Source organism: Apis cerana, linkage group LG14, assembly GCF_029169275.1.
Source record: "Apis cerana isolate GH-2021 linkage group LG14, AcerK_1.0, whole genome shotgun sequence".
NCBI lineage: Eukaryota > Metazoa > Arthropoda > Insecta > Hymenoptera > Apidae > Apis > Apis cerana.
The window spans coordinates 8,140,397-8,154,288 of NC_083865.1; the positions used below are offsets into that span (position 1 = coordinate 8,140,397).

Genomic DNA, 13,892 nt, shown 5'->3' on the forward strand with positions numbered 1-13,892 from the left:
TATGTCTCAAAATATATCACGAATGTAAAAAAGGAAAAAGTAAAGAAACGTTTTAATATTCTTTTTTATAAAAGGAGAGGAGCGAGTCGATGGAAACGAGTTCAAGAAATCTCTGTATCGTCAAAATTCTTCTTTCTATCGAATTATAAAAATTTTTTACTGCTTTACACGTACGAATGAAAATGGAATAATTTTTGACGAAATCATTCTTCATCACTAATTGCTTTTTGTTTATTTGGGTAAGCAACTTGGACTCCGTTTATATAAAATCTCAGTGTACTATCGTATGATTCGTTGCACGTATTATAGAATATCTAGAATATGATGTAGCGCACAGGGATGCTATATCGAGATAGATTCCCCGAGGTATAAAACTATAGAGTTGATGTTAGAGAAAAATCTTAACCTCTCCTACAAACCGGAATTCTATTTGCGTTTAAAAGAGAGGAATAAAACCATCATTCTGTAATCTTGGAAATAATAGCCACGATAAGAGGATTATATTCGCTGTATAACAATGACGTAACATAAAAATCTGAATTTTATTTTCCAACCTTTTAGTTCTAGCGATCCTTGTCGCAGAACCTCGCATTGTTAACGTTTTCAAGCTTATCGAAATCGTATCTGAATAATAAACTTTTTCCCCCTTTTTCATTTATTAAGTAACTGAAACTAAATTTCTTTTTTCTCTCTCTCTTTGAAATTAGATCGATCGATGGTTAAGTTAAATGCAATTAGAAAAATATGGAAATTTTCAGCGCGGGCGCGCATAAAAAATTAATATCGTATCGCGGATGGACAAAAGGTGATTCGACGTTTGATCAACGATTATCGAGATCCCCCATTCGTTATCGCGCGCTTCGTCATCGTGATTGAAGGATCGGCATAAGAATCGCATCGAACGTCGTCGAATTTTCGAATATTGTTTCCATTGGGAAAGGTCGTGGAAGGGTCGTGGCGGTGCGTTCGACGAGGTATCGATTCGCCATCACCCGACATTTTTCCGTTCCTTGCTTTCTCGTCCATGAATTTCTCATTCGGGAACGAGTCGATCGTTGCGCAATTATGTGCACTCGAATTCGCGGGGACGATTTATTCTCGTCCGTCCATTCCTTGGATCCCTTGGCGATCGAGGATATACAGAATAAATAGATTTCTTAATTCTTTCTTCTCCCCCCTCCCCTCCTGTCAATTATCCTCCCAATTTTTTCGCGATTTAGTTTCATCGAAGATCAAATAACACGAGTGATTTTCTTCCTTGGACGGTTTGTTCGATCAAAATTGAAAGATAAGATTGAAAGAAGCTTGTTTCTTTTTTTTTTTTTTTTTTAAATTAGAGATCATCGAATCGATCTTTCGAAGATGATATATTTCGTATTACAATCGGCGACGAAAAGTGATTTTTTTGTCCCCTCTTCGAAGTCTTGAAAGACGAGAAGCTCATCAGAAAGAATTTTCAGTAGAATTTTTATTCGCTGTTCGATCAAGTAAAGATTGAGTTTATGTACGAAGTAATCCACGGTGATCCATGATTTTCGAAAATTTAATTTGATTTAATATCCTAAGCGAAACGAGAGCTCGAGATTTATCGACAAACAACGATCCTCTCCCGATAGGGGTTTTTAAATGTTCAAAAAAAAAAAAAAAAAAAAGAAAAAAAATGGAAAACGAAAGTATATACCTGGGTTATTTTAAATAAAGTTTAATACTCGCCGCGAGTAAAATGTATCGCGGCAAGCAACTTAATCGGAAAGGGGATCTCGTTTTAGCCCCGGTTCAGGTGTCCAGGCGCCATCCTCGCTGATTTATCGATCAATTTATTAATGGGTCAGCTCTTCTCGTGCGTTCGATCATGAATATCCGATGAAGCAGCCAGGACAGACGAGGAAGCCTCATAATTACTGTGATTAATGCTCGTATCGAGGGGATTAATTCGCCTGGCCGAGTTTATTCTCGAAAATCGCGGGAAAAATCCATCTTCTTCTTCTTCTTCTTCTTCTTTTCATTCCATCTCGTCCCTCGCTTAATTTCCTTCATTTCCTCTCTTGTAATTTCTTCTTCTTCTTCTTCTTTTCCTCCTTTTAAAAATCGAGTTTACGCAACAAGCAAAAGCAAAAGCAAAAGGGAGGAAAAAAAATAACCTATCTTCCTTCGATCTCCATTTTCATTTCATTCCATCCTTTTCCTCCCCTGTATTTTTCTTTTTTCTCTTTTAATAATACATTTAGAAATTATTCCTCGTTGGCGGACGAAAGTTTCATTCAGAAACGAATAAAAAAACTTAAGAAAATAAAAAAAAGTCCCCTTTCCCTCCTCAAAAAAGGAAAAACCGAACGAACTCAACAGAGAATGAAGAGATGTTCAAATCTCGCCTTTCCCTCTCCCCTCATCCCCTTAATCGAGGATCGTTTAATCGATCGATATAACCAATTAACCCTTTCTTTTGCTTCGCAGAAAGCCTCTTTCGCGTGGTCGGAGGGCGGCGAGGAGGGTGGTGGAGGCGGCGGAGGCGGCGGCGGAGGGGGTGGAGGAGGTGGAGGAGGAGGTGGGGGCGGAGGAGGTACGGCTGGAACCGGAACTGGGAACACGGGCCCAACAGCCAGCGGGGGCGGTGGATTGGCCCATTGGGTCAGCGTGATGGCGGAGCACATCCACAATCCACACTCGGCCACCGGGGTGGCCGGTGTCCATCATCAGCAACAGTCACCCCCTCAACCACCCTATCCGTGGAACAATGGCCTCTCCGGTGATGTGAGTACTTGAACAATTTATTTGACAAATTTTCTCTTTCTCTCCCCTCTCTCTTTCTGTATCTCCTTATCTCCGCCGAATCATCGCGATTTCGATATCTTTATGCGATTTCGTTGATGCGTTGTTCTGAAGCGTGTGTATGTGTATGTGTGTATATGTAGATTTTTTTCGTAACGAGAAATGTATCGAGAAGTATATCGTTTGCACGATGTTTATTTATTTTTTTTTTTTTTTTTTACGAAGAACGAAAGATTAATTGGTGGAGTTTTGATTCGTGTAATTTTAATAAAAAAAAAAAAAAAAGGAAGTGCATAATTGAAATTAAGGGACGAAGAGTGTATAATGTGTACAATATTTTATTGAATCGAATTACGAGGAAATTAATAATTAATAATTAATAATTATTTTTTTCAATATATTTTCTTCGAAATCGAATGATGATATATTTTTATTCGGCACGAATAGGATATGAAATTAAAAAAAAATTAAATTAAAAAAAGGAAAAAAAGAGAGAGGGAGAGAGAGAGAAAGAGTATCGAAAATAAGGATTAGGTAAAAAATTTTACGAATAAAAAAATTATTATTGAACAATGTTTTGCAAAGAGAGTGAACGTCGTTTCTAATCGACGTTAATAATCGCTTCGTGAAATTTATTTATTATTTAAGTCGGCCTATCGCGCGACTGTTTCGATCCAAATATTTATCGTTTCCATTGATTGGAACGTGTTCGTGGAATCGTACGGCTCGAGAGGTTACTTGTCGAATACGCGTCGAAATTTTCATAACACAGGAGATTCAGTCGTACTTCGGTTTCCTTAGTGCGTAGACTCTCGTCCCTCGCGCTCGTGCCGTCGAATATTATATCCAGAAATCGAAGGTAGGATTTTTATTTCGAAGCGTATATCCTTTTTTATTACGTGTTTCTTTATTCCTTTTTTTATTATATATATTATGTGTATTATGCATCCTTATTTTATCACGTATATGTATATTGCGGTATTCGAAATATAATGACGATGTTAGATTGATCGTAAAATTGTCGATCGATACATTTTTTACTTTTGAAATTCGAAAAATTTTCATCATTGATACGTTGTTTTTGTCAATAGAAAAATAAGTAATAATAGGAAATATTTAACGAATTGTAATTCAGATAAACTAATTAATAGAAATTCCGTCTTCAAAAAACGGACAGAATTTTCGATCGATCTAATATACTCCGTCTTTTTTTCTGCTCTTAATATAAATAGTTTTTAAAACTATATTCTTAAAACTTGAAATTTAAAACATTGGAAAAAATATCAAATGGAAAATCTCGAATAAAATCGAGTAAATTGCAAAACTATAATTATTAATCGGGAAAAATTGCAATGTTAAAAAATTTTAAGAATGTAGATTTGAAACAAAATATTAGAAAAATTGGAATCTTCGTCGCCGATCAATTCCCAAATTTCGTATCAAATTTAAAAAAAAAACTGCTCTTAATATAAATAGTACTACATTCTTAAAACTTGAAATTTAAAACATTGGAAAAAATATCAAATGGAAAATCTCGAATAAAATCGAGTAAATTTCAAAATTATAACTATTAATCGCGAAAAATTGCAATGTTAAAAAATTTTAAGAATGTAGATTTGAAACAAAATATTAGAAAAATTGGAATCTTCGTCGCCGATCCCAATCAATTCCCAAATTTCGTATCAAATTTAAAAAAAAACTGCTCTTAATATAAATAGTACTACATTCTTAAAACTTGAAATTTAAAACATTGGAAAAAATATCAAATGGAAAATCTCGAATAAAATCGAGTAAATTTCAAAATTATAATTATTAATCGGGAAAAATTGCAATGTTAAAAAATTTTAAGAATGTAGATTTGGATCAAAATATTAGAAAAATTGGAATCTTCGTCGCCGATCAATTCCCAAATTTCGTATCAAATTTAAAAAAAAAAACTGCTCTTAATATAAATAGTACTACATTCTTAAAACTTGAAATTTAAAACATTGGAAAAAATATCAAATGGAAAATCTCGAATAAAATCGAGTAAATTTCAAAATTATAATTATTAATCGCGAAAAATTGCAATGTTGAAAAATTTTAAGAATGTAGATTTGGATCAAAATATTAGAAAAATTGGAATCTTCGTCGCCGATCCCAATCAATTCCCAAACTTCAAATTTAAAAAAAAAAACTACTCTTAATATAAATAGTACTACATTCTTAAAACTTGAAATTTAAAACATTGGAAAAAATATCAAATGGAAAATCTCGAATAAAATCGAGTAAATTTCAAAATTATAATTATTAATCGGGAAAAATTGCAATGTTAAAAAATTTTAAGAATGTAGATTTGGATCAAAATATTAGAAAAATTGGAATCTTCGTCGCCGATCTCTATCAATTCCCAAATTTCGTATCAAATTTAAAAAAAAAAACTGCTCTTAATATAAATAGTACTACATTCTTAAAACTTGAAATTTAAAACATTGGAAAAAATATCAAATGGAAAATCTCGAATAAAATCGAGTAAATTGCAAAACTATAATTATTAATCGGGAAAAATTGCAATGTTAAAAATTTTAAGAATGTAGATTTGGATCAAAATATTAGAAAAATTGGAATCTTCGTCGCCTATCTCTATCAATTCCCAAATTTCGTATCAAATTTAAAAAAAAAAACTGCTCTTATAAATATAAATAGTACTACATTCTTAAAACTTGAAAAAATATCAAATGGAAAATCTCGAATAAAATCGAGTAAATTTCAAAATTATAATTATTAATCGGGAAAAATTGCAATGTTAAAAAATTTTAAGAATGTAGATTTGGATCAAAATATTAGAAAAATTGGAATCTTCGTCGCCGATCCCAATCAGTTCCCAAACTTCAAATTTAAAAAAAAAACTACTCTTAATATAAATAGTACTACATTCTTAAAACTTGAAATTTAAAACATTGGAAAAAATATCAAATGGAAAATCTCGAATAAAATCGAGTAAATTTCAAAATTATAATTATTAATCGGGAAAAATTGCAATGTTAAAAAATTTTAAGAATATAGATTTGGATCAAAATATTAGAAAAATTGGAATCTTCGTCGCCGATCCCAATCAATTCCCAAATTTCGTATCAAATTTAAAAAAAAAACTGCTCTTAATATAAATAGTACTACATTCTTAAAACTTGAAATTTAAAACATTGGAAAAAATATCAAATGGAAAATCTCGAATAAAATCGAGTAAATTTCAAAATTATAATTATTAATCGGGAAAAATTGCAATGTTAAAAATTTTAAGAATGTAGATTTGGATCAAAATATTAGAAAAATTGGAATCTTCGTCGCCTATCTCTATCAATTCCCAAATTTCGTATCAAATTTAAAAAAAAACTGCTCTTAATATAAATAGTACTACATTCTTAAAACTTGAAATTTAAAACATTGGAAAAAATATCAAATGGAAAATCTCGAATAAAATCGAGTAAATTTCAAAATTATAATTATTAATCGGGAAAAATTGCAATGTTAAAAAATTTTAAGAATGTAGATTTGGATCAAAATATTAGAAAAATTGGAATCTTCGTCGCCGATCTCTATCAATTCCCAAATTTCGTATCAAATTTAAAAAAAAACTGCTCTTAATATAAATAGTACTACATTCTTAAAACTTGAAATTTAAAACATTGGAAAAAATATCAAATGGAAAATCTCGAATAAAATCGAGTAAATTTCAAAATTATAATTATTAATCGGGAAAAATTGCAATGTTAAAAAATTTTAAGAATGTAGATTTGAAACAAAATATTAGAAAAATTTGAATCTTCGTCGCCGATCTCTATCAATTCCCAAATTTCGTATCAAATTTAAAAAAAAAACTGCTCTTAATATAAATAGTACTACATTCTTAAAACTTGAAATTTAAAACATTGGAAAAAATATCAAATGGAAAATCTCGAATAAAATCGAGTAAATTTCAAAATTATAATTATTAATCGGGAAAAATTGCAATGTTAAAAAATTTTAAGAATGTAGATTTGGATCAAAATATTAGAAAAATTGGAATCTTCGTCGCCGATCTCTATCAATTCCCAAATTTCGTATCAAATTTAAAAAAAAAAACTGCTCTTAATATAAATAGTACTACATTCTTAAAACTTGAAATTTAAAACATTGGAAAAAATATCAAATGGAAAATCTCGAATAAAATCGAGTAAATTTCAAAATTATAATTATTAATCGGGAAAAATTGCAATGTTAAAAATTTTAAGAATGTAGATTTGGATCAAAATATTAGAAAAATTGGAATCTTCGTCGCCTATCTCTATCAATTCCCAAATTTCGTATCAAATTTAAAAAAAAAAACTGCTCTTAATATAAATAGTATTACATTCTTAAAACTTGAAAAAAATATCAAATGGAAAATCTCGAATAAAATCGAGTAAATTTCAAAACTATAATTATTAATCGGGAAAAATTGCAATGTTAAAAAATTTTAAGAATGTAGATTTGGAACAAAATATTAGAAAAATTGGAATCTTCGTCGCCGATCCCAATCAATTCCCAAATTTCGTATCAAATTTAAAAAAAAACTGCTCTTAATATAAATAGTACTACATTCTTAAAACTTGAAATTTAAAACATTGGAAAAAATATCAAATGGAAAATCTCGAATAAAATCGAGTAAATTTCAAAATTATAATTATTAATCGGGAAAAATTGCAATGTTAAAAAATTTTAAGAATGTAGATTTGGAACAAAATATTAAAAAATTGGAATCTTCGTCGCCGATCTCTATCAATTCCCAAATTTCGTATCAAATTTAAAAAAAAAACTGCTCTTATAAATATAAATAGTACTACATTCTTAAAACTTGAAATTTAAAACATTGGAAAAAATATCAAATGGAAAATCTCGAATAAAATCGAGTAAATTTCAAAATTATAATTATTAATCGGGAAAAATTGCAATGTTAAAAAATTTTAAGAATATAGATTTGGATCAAAATATTAGAAAAATTTGAATCTTCGTCGCCGATCTCTATCAATTCCCAAATTTCGTATCAAATTTAAAAAAAAAACTGCTCTTAATATAAATAGTACTACATTCTTAAAACTTGAAATTTAAAACATTGGAAAAAATATCAAATGGAAAATCTCGAATAAAATCGAGTAAATTTCAAAATTATAATTATTAATCGGGAAAAATTGCAATGTTAAAAATTTTAAGAATGTAGATTTGGATCAAAATATTAGAAAAATTGGAATCTTCGTCGCCGATCAATTCCCAAATTTCGTATCAAATTTAAAAAAAAAAACTGCTCTTATAAATATAAATAGTACTACATTCTTAAAACTTGAAATTTAAAACATTGGAAAAAATATCAAATGGAAAATCTCGAATAAAATCGAGTAAATTTCAAAATTATAATTATTAATCGGGAAAAATTGCAATGTTAAAAAATTTTAAGAATGTAGATTTGAAACAAAATATTAGAAAAATTGGAATCTTCGTCGCCGATCAATTCCCAAATTTCGTATCAAATTTAAAAAAAAAACTGCTCTTAATATAAATAGTACTACATTCTTAAAACTTGAAAAAAATATCAAATGGAAAATCTCGAATAAAATCGAGTAAATTTCAAAATTATAATTATTAATCGCGAAAAATTGCAATGTTGAAAAATTTTAAGAATGTAGATTTGGATCAAAATATTAGAAAAATTGGAATCTTCGTCGCCGATCCCAATCAGTTCCCAAATTTCGTATCAAATTTAAAAAAAAAACTGCTCTTAATATAAATAGTATTACATTCTTAAAACTTGAAATTTAAAACATTGGAAAAAATATCAAATGGAAAATCTCGAATAAAATCGAGTAAATTTCAAAATTATAATTATTAATCGCGAAAAATTGCAATGTTAAAAAATTTTAAGAATGTAGATTTGGATCAAGATATTAGAAAAATTGGAATCTTCGTCGCCGATCCCAATCAGTTCCCAAACTTCAAATTTAAAAAAAAAAACTCCCCTCTTTTCGATTTCTGCTAGTCGAAACGAGTCGTACGAGTTGGCCGTGATGGTATAATTCGAGAATTAATTTTGTACACGATATTATTACGCGAGGCAAGGACTAGTTAATTGGCAACAAAGAGACCGGTGGAATTTCAATCAATCGAAATTTTTACGACGGCGACTCGTTTCTTTCCCCCTTTGCTCACTTTTATATATATCGAATAAACGATTGCAGAATCGTTCCCAACCGGATGTCTTCGTCCAAGATTGTATCTCTTTATACTTTTATTAGTTTATCTATATATCTTTCTCCCTCGAACTGGTTTCTCTACGAATAATTGTGAATCGAAGATCGAATCGATTTCGATAGATTAGGAGAATTATTATCGCGAAAGGGGTAGTTTTATGGAATCTCCGATGAATTTAATCCGATTTCGTATTTAATATGAAATTTTTTACCGTCGATAAATAATATCACTGGAATAATTTTGATCCTCGATAACGATTGTGTAATCATAAAGCCACGTATTATTTTCAAAAATAAAATAAAATTAGATAAAAGAAGATAAATGTAAATTTAATAATATATATTTATCTTTTTCTCCTAATTTTGTTTTCTTTTCGAAAAATATCGGACGAACTTTTATTAGCACAAGTTACACTGTTGGATCATTTACGCGTGCAATCTTATTTCTCGTTTAAAAAAAAATAATTAAGTCGGTTTGATGGTCGTCCAATGTTTGCATTCGCTTCAGCTTTCCACTTCTTCCTTATTTGATTTTTTTCTCGCTTCAAAGGTAGAATCCTAATGAGATCAAAAGGATTCTCTAAACTCTCTCTAAAAAAAAAAAAAAAGAAAAAGAAAATCTGAGGAAGCAAACGGTTTTTTAACGGACGAGACATCTAGAAAAAAAAAAAAAAGAAATGGATGAAGGAACACGAGTATTAAAATCGCTCCCCGGAAGACGATGCGCCGTTAACTCGCGATGTCGACGAGGAAACGCGCGAAAAAAAAAAGGATCTCTACCCCCTTTTTTTTTAAGTAGGTACCCCTATTTTAATCTCCCTCTCCCCTTCCTCCCCGTGTTTCCGTACGAGAATCCTGCATAATTTGGACGAGGAAGAGGAAGAAAAGAATTTGGAGGGAAGACAAAGAAGTCTGTGGATGCTGCGTGAGGAAGAACAAAAAAAAAAAGAAAAAGAAAAAGAAGAAGAAATTGATGGATGGTGAAAAAAGGGTTGAAGATCGCTTTGCATACCTCTTGCCCCGCCCTGAGGCGGTGGAAGAAAAAAAAAAACAAACAGACGGAAGCGCGAAAAAAAATGAGAGAAGGGTTGATTTGAATGTGCGCGCGGATTCGAGGACGCGCCGTTAAGGGTGAAACTTTCTTTTCGACCGCGAAACGGCACCCTCGGGTCTCTTCTTCTGAGAGGAAACCCCATTTTGATGCTTTTTTCTTCTCTTTTTTTTTTCCTTTTCCTTTTTGGCGGTCTTGGCGCGATTGTTTTGCCTTCTCACGAAGTAACGATAAGAAAGTATCTTGGACTTTTCGTATATTTTTCTTTTACTTGTTCGACCTTCTACGAGAAAGTTCTTTGGAGAAAATAGTACGTTTTATAAAAATTGACCGTCTTACTAATTTCTTATATTAGTTATCGACGATCAAATAATCTAAAGAGCTTGTATCTCTGTTTGTATTTTAAAAAATTTCCATCGAATAATTCAAAAAGAGTATATTAACCATCGATTAATTTTAAGTGTTAATTCACTTCTCACGCGAAGAAACAACGCGAATTGCGATATATCGAGAAGAGCAATTCATGAAAAGAATTTCAAAAGGAAAAAGTGAAAAATATGCTCGATCACTGATTACAAGTTAACTTTTCGAATCACTTTTGTCTTGTCAACCGACGAAAGAAAAGAAACTCGAAAAGGAACGTTACGTCCACGTGTCCAACGTGTCGCAAGGTGGGACGAAGAATTCTGGTTCCCCGGATCGTGATGACCAGGGGTGGCAGGATGCCTCAGGTGGCGGGGATGCGGAAGACGCTTCCGTGGGCTCTGTCCCGAGGATCAGCCGGTTTTTTGTCTAGCCTCGGGACCCACGCCAATACCCACTCTTGGAGTGGAAAAAACAAGGAGCCACGACAATAAGGGGACGATTTAAATAATCCGCGGCATGCAAATGCCCCGTACATTCTCACGGAACGAGCCGACGCGCGGAGAGGACGGGAGGAGGGGAGGGGAGGGGAGGGGGGTTGTTCGAGGCGAGAGGAAAAGAAAAAAGGGAAAAAAAAGAAAAAGAAGAGAGGAAGACAGAGGCGAAGACAATCGGGCAATCTGCATACGGACTCATACGGGTAGCCCAACCCCTTCGAGTGTCGTGTGAGGATGATCGACCGAGGAATCTAATTGAGGGATCTTTTCCCTTTTGTTTCTCCCCGCAACGTTTCTTCCCGAACAGATTTTGTAACCGAACTTTTTTGGGAGAGTTGATTCTTTGGGAAATGACTGTTGGGAGTTTAGAAAAAGTATATGGATAGGATAGGATTTGTAGATTTGTTTCTTTTCGGAATGGATGGAAGGGGAGGATTCTTTCGTTTTATTTTTTTTAAAAGTATCAGAAAAGTGGCTTGCAAATTTTTCGATAGTTTTCTTCGGGAAGAAATCGTTGATTCTCTTCTTCGACGAATTAATTTATTCCCTTCTTTTAACTTCCATTGTAAAAAAAAAAAGAAATTCAAACGAAGAAGTTACTTTTCGGATAGGGAAGGGAAGGAAAATTTTTTCTCTTGTTCGAACTTAAAATACAAAGTTCTCCAAGTTTGCTTCGAAATAAAAAAAAAACGTTTCTTCGATCGGAACACTCGAACCTCTTTACACTTTAACAAATTACAATTCCTCGGGGAAATGTATTTCACCTTACGAATGAAAAAAGAAAAAGAAAAAAAGAAAAGGGGGGAGAGAAAAAAAACTCTCGAAAAAGAAAAAGCGCTCGAGTAAAGAATACTGGGTCGAAGCTGGTATTCGAAACTAGACCAAGGCCACGCTCTGCGCCTCGTGCATCAGAGAACAAGGGGGGAGGGGAGGGGGTTGAAGAGGAAGAGGCAACGCTGAGAGGTGCCCCTGTAAACACGTTTTCGGATGTTGTAATCTGTCGCTGGTTTCGCCCAGCGGGTGGTCAACCCTTTTTCCATGCTTTTTTACGCCTGCCCGACCTTAATCCCTTAAAACGCTTAGAGCAGCTCTTTAGGGTAATTTCTTCGAAAGGAGTAGGGGAGGTTAAACTATCGAGGGGTGGTTGAATTCATCCGCCGAAGGCGAAGATGCAAAACACCTTGGAAAACACCGGCCCGAAGCGGCTAACTGGAACACTGCCGCGTGAGAGTCCCGCAAGAAGCTACCCCATGAAGATTATGCAAAAAAAGATTCTTCCACCCCTTTAACCACCGGTTTCCTCTCGTTCCACTACCCTGCCACGCTCTGCCGGGACGAAAATTAAAATAATGGCCGTGCGCGCCTGTTGCCAATTTTTATCCACCATGTTGTATCCTTTCCCTCTTCCAAGTTTCCTCTCCTCGCCGCTTCGTTCTTTCTCTTTTCTCTTCCTACCAATTTTTCTTTCCAATTGTCTCCTTTCCTTTCCTCGATTCCCTTTTCTCTCTTCGTTATTTTGTGTTATTCTCCGATTATTCTCTTTTTCTCTTTTCCTCGTTCTGTCCGTTTAAATTTCTCTTTCAATTTTCCTCTCTTCCTCTCCTTTATTTTTCCAACTTTCTCGAATTTTCGAATTTTTCCCTTTCCTCTTTTCGTTACTTTACTGTTCTTAACTTCGTTATTCTTACCTTCTTTTTTCTTTCCTATCAATTATTCTCTTTCTCTCTCTTCCTCGTTCTATCCTTCTTTTCTGTTTAAATTTCTCCTTCAACTTTCCCTTCTTTCTCTCCTTCATTTTTCCAGTTTCCTCGAATTTTTCCCTTTCCTCTTTTCGTTACTTTACTGTTCTTAACTTCGTTATTCTTACCTTCTTTTTTCTTTCCTATCAATTATTCTCTTTCTCTCTCTTCCTCGTTCTATCCTTCTTTTCTGTTTAAATTTCTCCTTCAACTTTCCCTTCTTCCTTCCCTTTACTTTTCGAGCGTCTTCAAATTTTTCCCTTTCCTTTTTTCGTTTACTTTGTTCTTCTTCGTCCTTATTATCTTCCTTTTCTTTTCGATTAAATTTGAATTTCTTTCCAATTTTTCTACCCCTTTCCCCTCTTCGTCGTTCTATTCTTCCTCTCCTTTCAAATTTCTCCCATCTCGCTTTATTTTTCTAATTTCTTCGAATTTTTCCCTCGCTTTCCTCTTCGTCGCTCTCTTTTTTCGAGCTTCGTCTTCGTTTGAGTTTTTCCCTCTCCACTCCCCCCCTTTTTTTTCTTTTTTTCCCGGGGATGCAAATCGTGGCGCAACGGTATTTTTGTCTCCGCTCGACGTGAGACAAAAAAAAAAAGAAAGAGGAGGAGAGAGTGGCGCGTTACAGGGGGGAGGGGGTACCGGCTCATTGTCTCGTTCACGGGTTCGTCACGGGGGTAGCAACCCCTTCCTTGGCCGATCTGGATCGGCTAATGAATTTCCGCGTAACGTATCGCGCATCGAGAAAGGGGTTGCCGTCGATTTTTTTCGCGATTTTTTTTCCCTCTGGGACCGGTCTCCGTGCACACGGGGACTCAACGGCTGTTCTGGTTTCATATAGTTTTTTTTTGGAGCTCGATATTTTTTTCGGAGGAGGAGGAGGAGAGTCAGTGTCGCGACGTCAACATTCGTTTTGAATAGCTCTCGTTCGCCCTGGGAATTTTTATTATTGTTTTTTTTTTCTATGTATATATATATACATTTTTTTTTTCATAATTGGATTTTGCACGGAGCGTCGTAGTAATGGGGTTTGAATTCGTTGGTTTAACTTATTTGAATGGATTGTTCGGTGAAAGGGAGGGGGTATGAATAAATAGGGACTAGAAATAATTTCTGGTGTGATTCTCCTTTTGTTGTGATATTATAATTTGAAAATTTTTTTTCTTTATTATTTTTTTTTCTTTTCTCTTCCTTTTTTTTTCCGTGCGAACGAATTGTAAAATTTCTGTGCTTCAAA

General features: G+C 33.3%; 1 protein-coding gene across 3 annotated transcripts in view; it reads left to right on the forward strand.

Annotated features, from left to right (window-relative positions):
• The window catches only part of LOC114577337 (zinc finger protein rotund-like), a 200,677-nt gene that overhangs the window by 57,935 nt on the left and 128,850 nt on the right, over positions 1 to 13,892 (forward strand). For all 3 annotated transcript variants that reach the window (XM_062084562.1, XM_062084560.1, XM_062084561.1), the window contains exon 2: positions 2,455 to 2,751. In XM_062084562.1, the coding sequence (XP_061940546.1) occupies positions 2,455 to 2,751 (297 nt within the window). The remainder of the gene's footprint in view (positions 1 to 2,454; positions 2,752 to 13,892) is intronic.